General features: G+C 49.6%; 1 protein-coding gene across 1 annotated transcript in view; it reads right to left on the bottom strand.

The window, feature by feature from the left end:
• Positions 1–19,141, bottom strand: part of LOC311531002 (uncharacterized protein) — a 52,423-nt gene that overhangs the window by 20,296 nt on the left and 12,986 nt on the right. The window contains exons 10-16 of the mRNA XM_084648063.1: positions 16,896–17,323; positions 13,210–13,305; positions 11,930–12,160; positions 11,594–11,616; positions 10,762–10,877; positions 8,686–8,745; positions 7,261–7,781 (exon numbers count right to left, since the gene is read on the bottom strand). Coding sequence (XP_084504189.1) covers positions 7,261–7,781; positions 8,686–8,745; positions 10,762–10,877; positions 11,594–11,616; positions 11,930–12,160; positions 13,210–13,305; positions 16,896–17,323 — 1,475 coding nt within the window. The remainder of the gene's footprint in view (positions 1–7,260; positions 7,782–8,685; positions 8,746–10,761; positions 10,878–11,593; positions 11,617–11,929; positions 12,161–13,209; positions 13,306–16,895; positions 17,324–19,141) is intronic.

Raw genomic sequence — 19,141 nt, 5'->3', positions numbered from 1 at the left:
TAAATGTCTTGCCTGTGGGAAAAGTTTCATTCAGTGCTCACACCTCATTAAACATCAGAGAATCCACAAAAGTGTGAGAGACTCTAGGAATTGCCTGACTGCAGGAAAAGATTCAATGCGAGCTCACACATCAGTGACCCGTACAACAGAGGGACCTTAAATGTGGGAGAAGCTTCCTTTGGTGTCCTCCGGAATATCAGGCATGAGCAAATCCGCACAGGGAAGTAACCTGAGATGTTTTCAGTGTGGAAAATGCTCTAAGTGGAACTAACACCATGTGGGACATCAGAGACTCCTCCACACAGCAGGGAAATTCTCTCAGGGCCCTGACTAGGTCATAGTAACAAACCCATTTCCTCATTCCCACACACATCAGGGGTGTTTGCTTCCAAGGATCCAGCTGCTCATCGCTGGGGTGAGGATCCAGCAGCAGCCGAGCATCAGCTGGTCAGTGACCCTCTGGCTCTGCCTGGTTTAAGCAAACCCCAGGAAGAAGAGGACAAGCCCCCATCGGCCCCTCCTCCCTGCTGCAGCCCTGGCTGCTGAGCTGATGGGCCACAGGTGGGGGAAGGGAGAGAGAAACTCCTCCAGAGGCTCCCTCTGCCTGGCTGAAGTTCACCCCCCCTCCCTTCCCCTCCCAGCCGGGATCCCCCTTCTATGGAGATGAGAAGGACATTTGGGCCCGGCCCCACCTTCACTCTAGACACCTGTCTCCAGCCCCATCTTCCACCAGCCCCTGGGCTGGGCTCCCGCACTTACCTGGAGTTCTTCCCTGCAGGGCGAGTGTCCCTGGGGGCTGGTAACTCCTCCCCTCCCCAAATCCCCCAGGGCACTGGGCTCTGGGGGAGAAAATATTCAGAGACTAGGAGATGGGTTCTGGGGAGGACACTGGGGATGGAATGGTTGGGTCTGGTGGAGCTAGGAAGCAGGGGGAGCTGGGTGTTGGGCTATCGAGTGTTTGGGGATCATGGGATAAGTGCAGAGGGAGAGCACAGGGGCAGAGAGGTGCTGCCTCTCCTCACTCACCCCCTCTGCCCCTTCTCCCTGCCCCCTTTGTATTGAGACAGTGCCACTGAGCAGGGCTGATTCCCACAGGACCCTTTGTGGCAGGCCTGGAGATCCCACCTCTGCCTCCATAGCATCACCCTCAGTGGTTTCTCTGTGGTAGGAAATGTGGTTTATTAGCCTTATTGGTTTACTGGTTTATGTGGCTGATTAGCCAGCCCATCTCTGTGATCCTCCCCCAGGTTTCCTGGTGCAAACTATGTGACGCTGGCAGACCAGATGCACCAGCTCATGCCAGAGCCCTAGGCCAGTTCACTTGCGTATTAGGCTACATTAAAGTGATTTGGTGTTTAAACTTCATGACAAGTAATGGGATGTTACTTGCATTGATTTCACTTATCTTTATCCTCTTATGATGTGGTAGTGAACGTTTCCATTGTGTATACCCCTGTAACTAAATTGCCCATCCAACGAGAAAGAAGCCTTGTGGAATGCAAGTGAAGAACGTTAACAGAAAAGTGCTAATTTCAAAGCAAGTGAACGTTGTGCGTCAGGATCGGAGGTCAAAAACTCAAAATATGTTCTTTACTCTCCGCCATCAGAGGAAAAGCCCACGTCGGTAGTGACCCAGTCTGCCTCTTTTCTGTGAGAGGAAGCCGTGAGTATGGATTCAAGGAAAAGTCCTTCATTTCTGGACTGTGTGGACTCTTACAGGGAACAGTACTGACTACAAAGCGGAGCTCCCCAGGGACAATGGGGGTACTGTGAAAAAGCTTCTGGGAACTGGTAGTTTATTACATCACTGCCACCATTTGGAATGACAAACTGTGACTCATCTGGGCCTATATTGTCCCTGCTTTAACCTCTCCATAACTCTCCTTAGCGAATGATCCTTTAGTGAGTTTACTATAGAATTGTCTCCCAGCCTTGTCTTTGGTGTCAGATCTAGGGTACCACTTGATGTGGGGTAAATGTCTGGTCTCCTGGGACTGGGAGCAGCCTGATGTGATGTGATTTTTGGTGTAAGCGACCTTTTATCACAAAATCCTGATTCTCTGGGTAACAAGACAGACTGGAGAGTCAAAGGGAAGCGTCTGGAGTCCAGGATAAGACTGGGATAATGATCCAAGAGTTCACATTGGTCATTGGCTTGGTGAAATCTAATGACAGAATGCACCACCAGGTTGGGATGGCTGCCTAGTTTTCTGCCAGTCTGCCCAGACATCGGCACTCATAGCTGTAAAGCACTTGAGAGAGCTTGACAAAGTGGCTGCAGCTCACAGAGGGGCGTGCACAGCTGGGAGGCGGCGATACAGGGGACAGCCAGACCCCTGGCGCCTGCGCTCAAGCTCTCCTCCCTCCACCAATCCCTCACCGGGAGGCAAGCTGGACTTGGGCTCTCCTTCCCTCCCTCCCCCGATAGCTCAGTGGTTTGAGCATTGCCTGTTAAACCCAGGGTTGTGAGTTCAATCCTTGAGGGGGCCCATGCGGGATCTGGGGCAAAAATTGGGGATTGGTCCTGCTTTGAGCAGGGGGTTGGACTAGATGACCTCCTGAGGTCTCTTCCAATCATGATATTCTATGATTCCTAAGGAATCCTGCACTGGGAGGTGGAACAGCAGCGAGCGTGGCAAGGGGGCACGAGGTCTGCTGTGATTCTGGAATTTTCCTCTCTCTAAATTTAAACTACGTCATCTCTGTCTCTGCCATTTTGGTCCACCATAGTGGATTTTCTAAATGTAAATGATCATTAATTTCTACTTATTTAGAGCCTTAATCTTAAAACTAATGACTGTTTTATGCCCATCAAAGGGTCCTGATACCATCACCATGTCAACTGGGAGAGGTGGAATTTTTCTGCAGTATTTAAATCCTAAACATTCAGAGCAAAAATCTCTTGCTCTAGGCTCACAGCCAGCTAAATTGCATGAATGCTCCTGAATCACAAAGAGAAAGACACCAGCAAATCTGCCAAGCCCCCATGCTTGAACCCCCAAAATATACAATCTTGCCCTGCCCAAGTCAGAAGCCTGACCCTGTGTAATTTTATTACCCCGTCTGTTCCTCCCTCAGTGCGGAGAGGACACGCACTGGCCTTTGAAGCCTGAGCTGAGATTTCCCAAGCACTTCAACCAAAACACACTGCTTTAGGTAAAATATAAAACAGATTTACTAACTCCAGAAAGATCGGTTTTAAGCGGTAGGCACAATAGGTCAGAGATCGTTGCGAAATAAAATAAAAAGTAAGCGTGCAGTCTAAATCTTCAGCCTTATTACACTAGGCCAGCGGTCCCCAACCTTTCTTCTGGGAATAGCATATTGCTATTCCCAGAAGACTGTGGCAGGCGCCAGACACCCCACTGCCGAAAAGCAGCAGTGGCAATAAGCGTCGCCACCAAAATACCGCTGAGAAGTGGCAACGCTTCTCGGTGGCATTTTGGCGGCGGGGTGTCCTGTGGGCACACAAAAATGCCCCGGCGGGCGCCAGAGCACCCATGGGCACCGCATTGGGGACCCCTGCACTAGGCAGTATTGGGATCAAGTACTTTTTGGATCAAGCCGTTTTTCCTCACCCCACTGGTCTTGTCAAGTCTTGGTTTTCCCATCATTCTTGTTGCTTCTGGCATAGGTGGAGGCGGCGAAAGGTAAAAGCATGATGCCACTGTCCCCTATTTTATATCCAGTCCATGTTCCCGGAAAACACTAGCCCGAGACATTTCCTGGTGGGCTTTGCTGAGTCACAGAGTTCAGTTGAGCAATCCTCCATTATGTGATGCTTGCACAGCTCTCTTACAGATTTCTAAATCCCTTCTTTACAACTCCCCTGCTGATTAATGGTCATTTAACACCCTCCTGGGAGTGGATCACCTTCTCTGTTGTCCCTGGAGAACTGGCACTCCGCGACTCTCAAACTTACAACATATTTCAGTAACAACCATACAGCAGAATCTAATAACTTCATACACATGAATGCTATATAAATTTTAACAGAACAGAGCAGCAGCTGTGTTAGTCTGTATTTGCAAAAAGAAAAGGAGGACTTGTGGCACCTTAGAGACTAACCAATTTATTTGAGCATAAGCTTTCGTGAGCTACAGCTCACTTCATAGCTCACGAAAGCTTATGCTCAAATAAATTGGTTAGTCTCTAAGGTGCTGTCAAGGTTCCTTTCCCACTCTGAACTCTAGGGTACAGATGTGGGGACCTGCATGAAAACCTCCTAAGCTTACTTTCAGCAGCTTAGGTTAAAACTTCCCCAAGGTACAAATTAATTTTACCCTTTGCCCCTGGATTTCCACTGCCACCACCAAACTTTATCTGGGTTTACTGGGAAACGTAGTTTGGACACATCTTTCCCCCCAAAATCCTCCCAACCCTTGCACCCCACTTCCTGGGGAAGATTTGGTAAAAATCCTCACCAATTTGCATAGGTGACCACAGACCCAAACCCTTGGATCTTAGAACAATAAAAAAACATTCAGTTTTCTTGGAAGAAGACTTTTAATAGAAGTAAAGGAATCACCTCTGTAAAATCAGGATGGTAGATACCTTACAAGGTAGTTAGATTCAAAACATAGAGAATCCCTCTAGGCAAAACCTTAAGTTACAAAAGAGACACACAGACAGGAATAGTCATTCTATTCAGCACAACTCTTCTCAGATTATGATTTCTTTAAATGGCTAACACATACCTAGCTAGATTACTTACTAAAAGTTCTAAGACTCCATTCCTGTTCTATCCCTGGCAAAAGCAGCATACAGACAGACAGACAGAGACTCTTTGTTTTTCTCCCTCCTCCCAGCTTTTGAAAGTATCTTGTCTCCTCATTGGTCATTTTGGTCAGGTCCCAGCGAGGTTACCTTTAGCTTCTTAACCCTTTACAGGTGAGAGGATTTTTCCTCTGGCCAGGAGGGATTTTAAAGGGGTTTACCCTTCCATTTAAATTTATGACAGGTGCCACAAGTACTCCTTTTCTTTTAACAAAACAGTGCATTTCAGCAAATCATGATTTTTCATATGACCTCTTACATGGCATGCTTTGTATGCAATATCATAATTATATGATGGTCAATATGGGGGTTCCCGAGTGCTGCTTTGAGGTACAGAGTACCCCACACACCTTTTTACATATTTCATAACCCTTAATCTCCGTACCCTACAAAGCAGCAAACTATCAGACACTTTCTCACCCTGTGTACAAGGTATTAGGGAGTCTGAACAAAGTCAGTTCAGGTGGAACTGGGAAGAGAAACCAGGTCTCCAATACAGAAAGCCCAGGTACAAGCCATTTATTCCTACTGCCTTTTGGGATGAATGGATGAAATAGATAGGATCGGTTACCCGTCACTACCCACCACTGTACCGTGGCCCTAGGAAGAGAACGCTGGAGCTCTGACCTCTAATATTCTAATGTGTCTAGTAAGCATTTGGGTACTTGCTGGCAGTGTGTGTCAAGTCCCGCTCTGGTGCTTGGCCTCAGAAATAAAGGCAATTCCTACTGAAGTTCAAGTAGTGGTGGGGGGGGGGGGTGCTGGGGACCTGGGAGGCCATGCTACAAACCCTGCTGCTGTGTGAGTGGGGATTGAGTGGTTCCATTTGCTAGATATTTTTGGGTTATTTTTTAAAATAGTGTAATTAGTTACTGTTGACTGTGAGGGGATGTGCGATAAAACCCAGGTATTCTAGATTGTGAACATCCGTCACACACGGGCAGGTTTGGAAGCTGAGAAGTAAAATGACTAAGCCAGCTCTCTCCAGAGCACAGCTGGACAATTCTTGACCTACATGTTTATATAAAGCACATAACTCAGAGTGCAGGATGGATAGCAACATATTACAGTGAGGTCCAAGTGATCATACTGACATACCCAGATACCCTCACTGGTGTTGGGTCGACACAACCAATTTGGGGAGGGGAAATCCCAGCTGGGAACTTAAAGGGAAACTGACTAGGAGAATGTTTTATGTTTAATTTACCTTAAAAGTAAATTAAATAGTCTTAAAAGGACCTGAGAGGGAACTTTCATAACCAGACCACAAAAACATCCACACGTTTGGAGAAGTGTTGTTCTGAAAGGTGCCAAAGTGGAAATACTGTCCATGAACTAGGGGGTGAAATTAATGTTACAGTCTCACTTTCAGAAACATTTTATAGATTTCCAGGTCACGCTCGCATTGTCTTGCCTGCTTCATTTAATCCAGTTTTATGCATTGTTTTCTCTAGCACTCGTTCTCCATCTGTTTATTTCTCTGAGTGTCCCTAACTCTATTTTAGTCCATGTCACTGATCATTCTGACTCAGGCCCCCAGATCTCTCTGCTGAATTTATCCCCTCCCCTCTAGCTGCCACCTGAGCATTTCCCTTCTCAGGATTGTTTTGCCTTCACTATTCTCATTTCAACTTCCCCCACACTTTTTCTGTTTACTGTTGTTTTACTTTATTTTAATCTTTTCCCATTTCATTTCTTCTCTCCCTTCCGGTTAAACCTGCCCGGTGCCTAATTCCCCCCCTCTGCAAAGCTCTTCATTCAGATGACCTCTCCCAACTCCTTCCCACTGCACCATCCCTTCCCTGGTGGCCTGTAGGTCAGACTCCCCAGGCCCTGGGTCTCCCTCTCCTAGACTCCCTGCTGGTGCAGAGGCTCCACCTTCTCCCTACCCCTTCCCCCCCCATCCTAATTAATAACTGTGTCCCTGCCACCCCCACATCTGCCCATTCCCAGCCCAGCTGTTAATTCTGCCCCTCAATTGCCACGTCACTTCTGCACCTGACCCCAAATTAGTTCTTCACCCCTCCCCTTCCCATTGCTGGTGCTGCATAGAGATCAATGGCTGGGTAGACAGGAGCCCTACAGGGGCATAGAGAAGCCAGAATGCTGCTGAGTAGATGGGAATGCTCAGGTCACAGAGATTAGGATCACTGTGGCTAGAGAAACCCCCTTTTTCTATGCCCAGGGTGTGTTCCCCTGCATGTTTCCAGGACACTGTCTGACCTAGGATCCCCAGAATCCTCCTGGATCAAATGAGATTGGCTTTTCTACCTCAATCACTGAATGGTCTCTATGATTTCACAGTCCAGCGGCTGCAGGAGTTGAGGGGTGAAGCAACCTTGCTCCAGGGTAGTAGTGATGGCATGAGAGAAAGTCCACCAGAGGAGGTCATAGAGACTAGATTGTGAGAGGCTACAGAGGCTGATTTCAGGGTCCCCAGTGGGATATTTCCTCCCACTCCCCACCCCATCCCTGAGTGTATCAGAGACACAGGCTGAGCTGGGATTCCTGCCCCAACCAGAACCAGGGTTGGAGTCTCTCCCTAGGGACAGAGCCCGGCGGGAAAGTGAAGATCTGGGCCCCATCATCAGCATCGATAAATGTCACCTGACCCCTATCACAATCCAGACAAACCTGGATGCTGTTGGGGAATTGGCTCAGGGGCAGGGAAGTCTCCTCAGGGGAAGTGAGAGCCCGGAACTTACCCAGCCACAGCCCCACAGCCCAGATTCCCTCATCAGGGCTAAGGTTAATCCGTCCTTTCCTCATCATAGACGCTCTGGCCACCCCCACAGCCCAGCATTCCTCACCCCCCACATCCACCTCCACTTCCCAGCAATGTCTCCCCGAGGTGAATCCCTCACAGCCCAGCACACAGGCCCAAGAGTCAAATCTCTCTGCGTTCTTGGGCATTTGACTCGGTTTGTATCCCCATCTCACATTTTTCCGATCCTCAGACAGGACGAGGATGGGATGAGCCGTGTCTGGATCCAGAGTCACATTCGCTAGGGAGAGAGAATCAGAGCGTTAGGGGCAGAGCTCGGCCCTGGGGAGGCTGGGGTCATTTCTCACACTCCCCAGCAGCACCGTCCTGACTGGGACAGGCCTGGGTCCCAGGGAGCTGCCTCTGTTCTGGGCACCTGAGACTGAGCAGGGATGTCACTTCAGTTCCTCAGTCCGTGTAATGGGACCCTCTTCGTTAGATTTTCATTGGATTGCTGAGGCTTCAGCTCCCTGCTCCCCCTGCTGGGGCTGCTCCATTCCCAGCATCAGAGACACAGCAAGGAAGGTTTTAATGAGGAGGGAGCAGAGGAGGCAGGTACAAGCTTTAAACCCCAGAGGGAAACTCCCACCCCAGTGAAGCCTCCACTCCCAGGCCAGGGAACAGAGAGGGAGCTGCAACACAGGGGAAGAGCCAATTAAGACCAGAGTGTAGGAGGTAGAATTGGGTGGGGTACTCCATCACCAGCCCAAAGAGAGGGGAGGAGCTGCCAGCAGACAGAGCATCTCCCCAGTTCATGAAAAAGTAAGGAGCTCTAATGGGAGAGCCCATCCCTGCCCAAGATGCGTTAGCCCATAGGGGAGAGATCGCTCTACACTGTCCTCTCAATTTAGGATTAAAAAGTCCTGTGGTTTTCTATGAAAATGCCACAGTCTGAGTTAAGGGTGTTTGGATGTTGCTCAGGGAGAGCGTTTCTGGTCATCAGCCTGGGCCTGAACTCGGCACCAAGAAGGGTGTCAGGATTGCTTGTGTGACTTCAGCTTGGGATCTTCTTAGTGGTTTTATATTTGGGGCTGTGCGGTCAAGTATGGTGTTGGATTGGTTTTTAACTTTAGCTACAATTTCATGAAAATGTTTTCATGGGAATTTTCTGATCATTTAAAGACAGTCTCCAGCTGTAAACTCACCCTGTCTGTGTGCTCCTAGGGATTCCCCAATTTGTGTCTCCAGTGCAGACGGCAGAGTGTCTGGAGGGAGAAAGGAGAAAAGAGATGAGATTTCAGACTCTCATATTTATAACAGCATCCCCACTCTGAACTCACAGAACCATGTTTTAATTATGGCAGAGGCCCAGAGACACACTCAGGTATTAATCTGAAACCATCTATTTCCTCTCTCATTCAGGCATCTCCCAGCAATGGAACCAACATCCATGAATCCTCACAATCATCCCAGGACACACAATCTGTAAGTGTGATTTACTTTTCCCCTCATCACCCCTCCCACCCTTTAGACTCCAGTTGGTTTGTCTCGTTCACTTACTGTCTTTTGTCGTAACCTAGACCCAGAGCTTGTAAAGACTTTGGTATAAAAATAACTTTACCCACTTTAGACCCTTTGACACTAACGGGACATTGAGAGTTTCCTAAATCCTGGCTCTAATTGTGAGCTGTTGGGTCTGTCTACTCAGAGTCTCTACGGAGAGCAGCACGACAGGGCCTCGTCCTCCACAGGCAGAAATAGGAATAATAATAAAATCACTTTATCAGTGTGGAAACTGAGGCAGGGGGAAGGTTGGCTCCATGGGCCAGATTCACCCTTGTACCGACAAAAGGAGAGAGGGGAGGGGCCATTTGTGACTCTGCTGTTCACTGGCTGCAGGGGCCGGTGCAGACCTTGGCCCAGGCTGAGGAAGTTCTGAAGCCAGCCAGAGCTACCTCCCTCTGACAGTGGCCCCCGTGTGCCTTGCCCAGCGGGCAGAGTGTCAGAGGCCCAGCTTTACACTGCCCACCTCCCTCCGTCCCTCATCCACCTGCCCCATTCCCAGCCCTCTCAGGAACCCGCCTTGTGCCTGCAGCTGCTGGGGAGGAGGCACAAGAAGCTCCTGTGCTGGAGGGATCCCTCACCGTGGGAGAGGGGCTTTCTCCTTCCCTACCGCCCATTTGGCCATGACTAGCTACCACACAGGACCCGGGCACAGTGATGGGCTGGATCCAGCTTTAACAAATGACCTTTAATTTAGGGTCTAGATTTTGGGTGCCGACCTTTAGGCCCCTGGGGCCTGGTTCTCAGAGGGGTTGGGCACTTGCAGCTCCCACTGACTCCCCCTGCAGCTGTGGAGGCTACACGGCTCTGGAGCACCTGCCCTGCAGCTCTCTAGCTGGGAGAGAGAAACCCAGGTGCCCCAAATTAGGCCATTTTGGGGAATTTGGGACTGAATGCTGTGACCTTTGGTAAATCATGAATTCATGTGAGACTTCCTGATGCCTGGGTCCCTGCTACATCTGCTCCATTTGTCTGCTTTTCACTAGTTATTAAGTTAAGTATTGAGAATTGGTACAAGGGTCATTTCTTATACATAAATTTGACAGACCGAGACTGTGCTGACTGACTTGGCTTTGGCCTGGTGAGCAATTTGCTTGACATAAGGGAAATGTTGCCTTAAGTGACTTTGTTATTAAGCGATGTGTTCAATCGTTGCTATGTGGGACAAAGATGTTTTGAGCATACCATGTGTTAAAGACAGCAGACACCCAAAATGTACCGCCCAGGAGTAGTTAGCAAAGTCCAAAAATCCCTGTGCAGAGAACAGGGTCAAAGTGACCTATGCATAATCAGTGGCAATAAACCTATCAGAAAAGAGAACAACATGGAAATAGCTTGTATAGCAAAAGCCCTGCCAATTAAAATGTTCATGCATGTTTATTGTATGAGTTAGTTATAGAAGATGCTTATCTTTGATTGTTACAAATATTGATTGAAAAAACTAATAAATATCTAATGTGGATCTGTAAAGAGGAATCTGAACATCACAGGAAATTCTCTGTGACCCACCTATGCCCCAGAAGAAGGTAACTGGCCAATACTTCTTTCAGTATGTCTGTAATTTCTTACTTTAATAGTAATTGTAATGGCAAGGCATGCTTTTGGTACAAATAATTAAATAGATCCATCATCTAATTATCAACCAATTGGCCAGACCCATTCTATTCCCAGTCTCAGCGGCTCATCCCAATTTCCCCTCCTAGATCCCTTCTCAGTACCTTTGAACTTCCTCAGAGTATCCATTAGAGCAACAATTTTCTGGGAAAAATCACCGAGTCTTAATTCTAGATTAGTAGAAATCTCCTCTGGCTGCTGGAACTTCCCCTTCGCAGACCTAGAGAGAAACGATTTCACATGGTTATATTTCATTTATTGACTCAAATTCTTGGTAGTGAATCACTGTTCTAATGGGTCTGGAATTAGAATTCCTCTACTGCTCCCAGCCTCAGAGCAAGGCCTTGGCAGTGAAACCTTCCCCCGCCAAAGGTCCCATTATTATTCTTCAGCTCTGGCCTGGAGAGTCCAGCTCTGGTGACAAAAGGGGAATTGAGTCTCCATGGCCAATTCACTCCTTGCCCTCCATGAGGGACAGGAGCTTCCCAGGTGAAGTGTTGTAGAAATCTGTCCACTAGGAACTAGACAGATACCAACTTCCCCCTCCCCAGCTCATTCCACACAGGTCTCCAAATAGTCCTCAGGTGGGAAAGACTCTTGACCACTGCTGCCTTGGGCTGAATGGTAACCAGGGCCCCAGTAGTGACAGGCCCACATTCCATCCGCACAATCCTGGGGCAGCCAGTCCCCCAGGGACGTGACATCTCTAGGAAACACTGGAGGTCAGTCTTTCCCAATGAATGGATAATTCCAGAGTCTTCTATAAAAGGGTGAGAACCTCAAGATGAAGCTGATCAGAGATATTTGTATCTAAAACAACATGATCTTCCCCACCCATTTGGCTGTAGAGCCCTGGGGAGAGGCAGTGGTAACATCATCTCCAAGCTCTTCCCCTCACACTTAGCAATGCTGGGAGAGTAAGAGAGAGCCACGTACCTGATCAAGGTGCTTCTGACATCCTAGAGGAGAGAAAGAGAGAGAGGGAATTTTAGTCCCACCTGACACACTTAGAATTCCAGAAGAAGGGATTTAGCAACTATGGGGAAAAGAGGCTGTGTTCTGGCCGCAGGGCCATGCGTTAGCTGAGGTAATGAGGCTTTTCCATCTTTTACATCACAGTGTCTGTAACTTTTCAAAACTAGTAGTCATTCACATCTCTGCAATACACATTGAGTTACACAGTGATCTCTGACTGCTGGACGGCCATGCCCATGTTTTAGGAGCAGTCTTGTCCCTGTGTTGGGATCTGGAGTATTTCTAACTCAGTCTCACCAGCAACAATTCAGTCACTGGCTTCTGACACTTCCCCTCCAGCTCACGGATCAGGTCACTGAGACGGGAAATTTCCTCAGATAGTTTGCTGACACTTTCATTCTGTATCTTCACAATCTCCTTGTCCAGTTTCTCCAGCTGAGCCTGCAAGAGTCGCTCTTGTTCCTCCAGGAACTGCCGCAGTTGCTGGAATTCAGACACAATCTTCTGTCTCTCTGTTTGTGTATTTCTCTGTGAAGGAAAATAGGGAAAGGGCTGGTCAGGGACATGGATGGAGCCTGGGGGCCTTTCATAGAGCACTGAGTGTGTAGGAGGGAGAATTTTTTTCCAAATTCTAAGTCATCTGACTCTGAACAATCCTGTGGTTACTAGAGAGAAAATTATCTCACATCTTTCCATTTGGTTCCAGAATCTCTTAACGGGACATTTCTATGTCTGACATGCTCTGAATAGCACGTTATCGATGGCCTTGGAGATGGAGATCCAAAGCAGCGGGAGGTGAAAATAAGAAAATACTAAGGACTGTAAGACAACACATCTGGACAACACCCTCAGGCATAAAAGGTGAATTACAGGAATGGAGAGATTGTCAGAGCACAACGGGACTGTAAGTCAGAAATGAGCAGAGGGATAATTGTTTAGTCAAGTAACCAAGACTTCGCAGCCTGGGATACATGTCTCTTTTTAAGCTGGAACTCAAAACAGTAAACAAAGATTGCACAAGGGGATTCCTCAAGATATAACTGAACATCCCCCAAACTCTGAGCTAACAGACGATGAAAACTGTGACACTGAGGTGTGAATGTGTAACAGCGGGGGTTTGTTTTAGTGCACTGGATTTTCTAATTCAAAATTCTGTTATTTCATTAATGTAAATTGTTTCCTATGAAGAGAGTTTAATTAAGCTAACAGTAGTTAATATACAATAGATAAGAATAATAGTTACAGTAGCTTATGGCAATGGGTTTCAACCTGTGGTCCATACAGATAATAGATTTCCAAAGGGGTCTCTGCACCCCTAATTCAAAATCATCAAATGCAAAAAGGTTGAAACCCACTGGTTTATGGTGTAGGCCTAACTTGTAATTTCTGCTAAAACAACTAATTTTTATTTACTTGTGATTATTCCCCACTTAATGGATTTCTGCTTTACCCCCAACTGATTGAGATAAAACATAATTGGGCCTCTAGATTGTCCGTGCCTCTCATTATTGCTCTGGTTCAGAACGCCCCTCCATCTGGTTCATTGCAAATGCAGGTTAAGAATGACAGGCACCTACCAGATACTCCCGGCTTCTCTTCTCTCCACTCACTTTAAATCCCAGAAGCATTTCTCTCTCTTCCCTCAGCGTCTTCAAATGGGCCTGAATCTTTTCCTGAAGAAACAGAAACTGATTTGAGTGGTGTTACTGTTTGTTAGGAGTGAGAGTGTGGGTGGGACCTTTTCCAACACAAGCCAACACTCTATTGATGACTGGAGAACGCAGTAGGTTCCCGACATCAGAGATACCAAGGAAGTGAAGTCATATTAATGGACGCTGGGAGTGTTTCATTTTCAGACTCCCTGAAAATTTTTTGACCTTTCCCCCCCCCATTGATTTATACCAACATGACTCTGGCATCACATCCTTGGATTTTTCTTTCACTGTGTGAAATATTCTGTTTTTGAGGAGGCTTAACACTCAAAGTGATACAAATCCCAGAAACCTCCAGGGTTTGAAATATGGTCTGGGATTCTCAAAGGAGCCTGATTTCCACTGAATTTCAGCCCTGAACCCCTGGGGACTGGACTGGTTGGATAGAATTGGCTTGGGCATCTGGGCAAACCACAATAGATGTGTTCATTTTTCTCAAGAACACCTGGGGTTGCCCTAGCTCTGTCCTGGACCCTTACAGAGGCAGGGCTGGGTACCTGTTCCCCAGCTCCCAGAAGCAGAGAGTTCGAGAGATTTCAAAATGCCGCACTGTGGGAGAGCAATGGAACCATTAATGGAACCACTTTGGCTAGTTCTTCGGCCTGACATTGGTCACCGCCGCCCAGGGGTTAGTTTTGCTGCAACCCAGTCTAATCCCCATGGTATTTGGCATGGACCTGCACTGTCTTGAGCCCTTTTGTGTGAGGACTCAAGGTGCTTGGAGTCCACAGGGTGTTTAGCCCAGTGATCTCCTCTAATGCAGGCCGGTAGCATTTGAGTTTAACCCCTCATGGAGCAACACAGGAGTTCAGAATCCCAGTGGGAAACAACCTCTCCCTGCTGGGCCTAGGTCCTGTATCAAGGCATCTTTCCCTCCTAATGGCCTTTCTTAATTATTGCTCGGTCAGGAAACAGCTATATCGGATTACTCCCAGTTTTGGGTGATGGAGGTTTGGCAGAAAATGGTCCCACTCTCGAGAGTGGCAGGTTCTCTGAAATACTCCAGACAGATAGGACAAGTAGGTTCATGCTGGAATTTCTCCACAGGCTCCCTCTGTGGAGAGCTGGACTCAGCCCTGTGGGACAGGAGTTACCACTCCTGTCCCCACAGGGCTGCCCCTCCACACCAAGCCCACAACCCATCTACATCTTCCCACGACTCACTGGTGGGTGACAAGCCACCATTTGGGAAACAGCACCCAAAGGGGTCTCAACTCCCTAACCCTGATTCCGAAGTCCCCCCCAAGCCCACAGGAGGGAGGAGAGACTGGGCCATGGACTCCCCCTCATGCCTGCTGCCACTCCATCACCTAAAACATTCCCCATAGAAAAGTACAGGCAATTAAGTCTGCACCATGGAAAATGGACAGGTTTGAAATATGGATGACCTATTGCGACTGCCAGTGCATGAAAACGCAACCCTCTTTAATTGTCCCCCGCTCCCAGCCCTGGTTCTTTCTTTATCCACTTGCTACATATTGTCCTCATGGGACTGGGACTGTGGGCTCTTTGCCTGACTTTGTCTGTACAGAGCCTGGCACAAAGGGGCCCTAATCCCTCATCGGGGCCTGGAGATGCTACCGCAGTAGAAATCAGGACATTCTATTGGTTATGAATTCTTATTATTGTTATTGATGTCAGCATGGAAACCTTTATGGCCACAAGGTTCCCACAAATTTCCAAACTGAAAATTGCAAGATGGGGACTTGTGGCACCTTAGAGACTAACCAATTTATTAGAGTATAAGCTTTCGTGAGCTACAGCTCACTTCCTCAGATGCATATCGTGGAAACTGCAGCAGGCTTTATATATACACAGAGAATATGAAACAATACCTACTCCCACCCCACTGTCCTGCTGGTAATAGCTTATCTAAAGTGATCATCAGGTGGGCCATTTCCAGCACAAATCCAGGTTTTCTCACCCTCCACCCCCCCACACAAATTCACTCTCCTGCTGGTGATAGCCCATCCAAAGTGACAACTCTTTACACAATGTGCATGACAATCAAGCTGGGCCATCTCCCGCACAAATCCAGGCCCTCTCACATCCCCCCCACCCCCATAGAATTTGTGTGTGTATGGGGGTGGGGGGGATGTGAGAGGGCCTGGATTTGTGCGGGAGATGGCCCAGCTTGATTGTCATGCACATTGTGTAAAGAGTTGTCACTTTGGATGGGCTATCACCAGCAGGAGAGTGAATTTGTGTGGGGGGGTGGAGGGTGAGAAAACCTGGATTTGTGCTGGAAATGGCCCACCTGATGATCACTTTAGATAAGCTATTACCAGCAGGACAGTGGGGTGGGAGTAGGTATTGTTTCATATTCTCTGTGTATATATAAAGCCTGCTGCAGTTTCCACGATATGCATCTGAGGAAGTGAGCTGTAGCTCACGAAAGTTTATACTCTAATAAATTGGTTAGTCTCTAAGGTGCCACAAGTACTCCTTTTCTTTTTGCGAATACAGACTAACACGGCTGTTACTCTGAAAGATGGGGACTGTCTCCCCGTGTCCTCAGGAGATGTGGAAGAGGGACAATGCCGGTCACAGGGTGGCTGGCCGGCCCTAGAAAGAGAGAGAAGTCTCAGCCCCACCTGCAAGAAACCAGTTCTCATCCCCAGGTGGGGAGAATGAAGGAGCAGTGACTGGGGGAGAGGGGAGTGTCATGTAATCCAACCAGGCCTGGGGTAGGTAAAATAGAGGGAGGAGACCCATGGAGAAGGCAGAGGAGGCCTTGGGATCTTGTTCAGGGTGATTAGGCCAAACTCCAGACTAGAAGTCTTGGGAGTCACTGCTGGGAGAGCAGGGGTGTTACTGGCCACAGAAAAGCCTTCGTGGATTATTTCTGGGAACCTCAGAGGGAAAATGAGGTAGGGCAACCCCATGCCATGAGGGGACAGTCTGGAAACAATGACCCTGCTACAGTGCCCCATTGCTCTGTTGCCCCCTTCCACCCAATCCCTGCTTCCTGCAATCCCATCTCTAATTATATCAAGCAGACTTGCTAGGGTTTGCAAGATGGGAGCGCCACTCCTGTGTGCCTCCCGCTCCCCAAGTTTCATGAGGGTCAGGCTCTCTTCTTCTCCGCGTGAGGAGCTCTGCAGGAAAAGGGCGAAGGGGATGTCTGCCAAGAGGACAGCCCCAGCTGCAACCTCCTGCTGCCTCAGCTCTAAGGAGGAGGAGCCCAGACATGGTGTTTATAGCTTGGGGAAGGGCTGGAAGTGGGAAGGGCAGAGAAGGGGGGTCATTCAGTGCCCAGGACTCTGTGTATGGGGAGCAGGAGGGGTGGGGTGCAGTGTGGGTTCCTCACTCCCCCTCACTCCAATGTGTAAGCCTTACTTAGGATGTTTATCAAGGACTAAAATTCTCCATCTGCATGAGTCTTTGGAGGATTCCCAGTTGCTGGGAAACCTACTTAAGCCTGAAACCCCTCATTCCTCTCCAATGGAGTTCACTGAGTGGCTGTCTGGGGCTAAAGGAAACTCTAATGCTGGGGGAAGGTGAATTCCCCAAGGCTCTGGTTATAAAAATAACAGTTGGTGATTTCCTACCTTGAATTCTTCGGCAGCTTCCTCTGCAGGAATCACAGTGTGATCTTTGTGCTCCTTGGATCTGTCACACACCAGGCAGATGGGGATTTTGTCCTCTTCGCAGAAGAGTTTGAAAGGCTCCTTGTGTTTCTCACACAGTCTCTCTGGTGCTGGTTCTCTCCCTGTCTGCAACCTGAGTTTTCTGGCTGCTTCCACAATATTCCTGAGCTGTCTGTTCAGCCTGAGGTTCCTCTGGGGAAAGGTCTTTCTGCACTGAGGGCAGGAGATGTGTGTAGCGAATCCCCCCCGGCACTGGGTGATGCAGGCTCGGCAGAAACTGTGATCACAGCCTAGAGACACTGGATCTTTAAAATACTCCAGACAGATGGGACAGGTCAGTTCATCCTGGAGAGTTTTTGCTGGATTTGCAGCAGCCATGGCTTCTAGTGCTGGAAAGAGACAAGTGGGTGAATGGTCCCACTATTGTGGGGAACTTTTTTGGCTTATACACTATCCCGGTGAAATGGGCTAGCAAAGGATCTGAGTCCTCGCCCTCACTCCCTTTACCCGGAGGCCTGCCTGACCTTGAGGGCTCCCCTTCCACACTCCTGTGTGGCAGAGTCCTCGTAACCCCAACAAAGCTGGGCCCAGGATACCTGGGGGGGCTTGACCCCCAACTCTGCTGTGGTCACTTAGGGCAGGGGCTAGGGTGTCCCCACTCCAGGGGGCTCTCTCTGCACTGGGCACTTCTCTGACCCACTGATCATTACATACAATTTAAAGCAAATACAATTTATTTAAACAGCAATCAATAAAAAAAAAGAAGGAGGAAACAAATGGGAAAGGTTAAAGGTAAACACATCACACTGCTCTGTGGCAGGGAACATCACAAGCAGGGTCTCTGGAATGCCTGGGCAGTTCACACACTGTCCCTCCCATGTCCCAGGCCTCCTGCCCAGGCCCTGGCTGTGCTGCAGGGATGCTGCAGGTTGGACACATGCTCTGGTGGTGACCCCAACCGCCCCCTGTCACGGGAAGCCAGGATGGAAAGGGGATACCCCAGTGATGAGCTACCAAAATCTTAACAACAGGTTCCCTCCTCACCCCATGAGGGGGTCGTTGCCCACCCCCGGCCCCCGGGACTCCTGCCCCATCCAACCCCCCCCCCCCGCGTTCCTTGATGCCCCCTCCCCGCAGGACCCCTGCCCCATCCATCCCTGTCCCCTAACTGCCCCCAGAACTGGGCAGGAGGGCCTCATGGGCCACCATAGTGGGTGGCCACCCTACCCCTAAGAGCCAGAGGCACCTGCTGGGAGGCGAGGTGGGGAGTCCCGGTGGTGCTTACCTGGGGCAGCTTCCAGGAAGCATCCAGCAGGTCCCTCTGGCTCCTAGGGGCGGGGGAGCATAGCTAGGCGGGGAGCAGGGGGAGCGGCTGCTCCCCCACTGATCACATCAAAAGTGGCACCTTCGGCTCTGACTCCCTGTGTGCTCTGGGGCTGGAGCACCCACAGGGAAAATTGGTGGGTGTAGAGCCCCCACGGGCAGCTCCCCACGCCCAGCCCCAGCTCTCCTCCGCTCTGCCTCCTCTCCTGAACCGACCACCCGACTCTGCTTCTCCGCGCCACCCCCCACCTCCTCCCCTGAACCCACTGCCCCACTCTGCTTCTCCACCCCCCCTTCCCACGAATCAGCTGTTTGGCGGGAAGTGGAGGAGGGCCGAGAAGCAGGCCGAGGGTGGCGGAGGGGAGCTGGGGCAGGGAGCAGTTCCCCTGCGCGGCCCCCCTTACCTGCTGTGGCGCGGGCGGCCCTCCTCATGCCCCCCCCCCCCCCATCTCCGCTCTGCCTCCCTGGGCTTGAGCGGGAAGCCACCGCCTGCTTCTCAGCCCTCCCCGGCTTCCCACCGAACAGCTGATTGGGGGAAGGGGGGGCGCGGAGAAGCAGAGTGGGGCGGCTCCTTCAGGGGAGGAGGAGGTGGAGGTGAGCTGGGGTTGGGGAGCTGCTCTGCACCCACCAAATTTTCCCCGTGGGTGCTCCAGGGCTGGAGCACCCGTGGAGTCGGCACCTAAGAGCCACTTTGGGCCGGTTGTTAAATTTAGAAGCCGGTTTAGAACCGGTTCTCCCTCGCCGAACAACCCGTTCTAAAAGGGCTTCTAAATTTAACAACCGGTTCTAGCCAACCGGAGCGAACCAGCTGCAGCTCACCACTGGGCTACCCTGCCTCCCTCTTCTGCGTTGGGGCCGAAAGGCGGGACTGTCTTGCCTCTCCC

Source organism: Lepidochelys olivacea, assembly GCF_965140295.1.
Source record: "Lepidochelys olivacea isolate rLepOli2 genome assembly, chromosome: 14".
NCBI classification, from domain to species: Eukaryota; Metazoa; Chordata; order Testudines; family Cheloniidae; genus Lepidochelys; species Lepidochelys olivacea.
The sequence above is the reverse complement of the archived record's forward strand: the minus strand, read 5'-3'. Positions and strand labels throughout refer to the sequence as shown.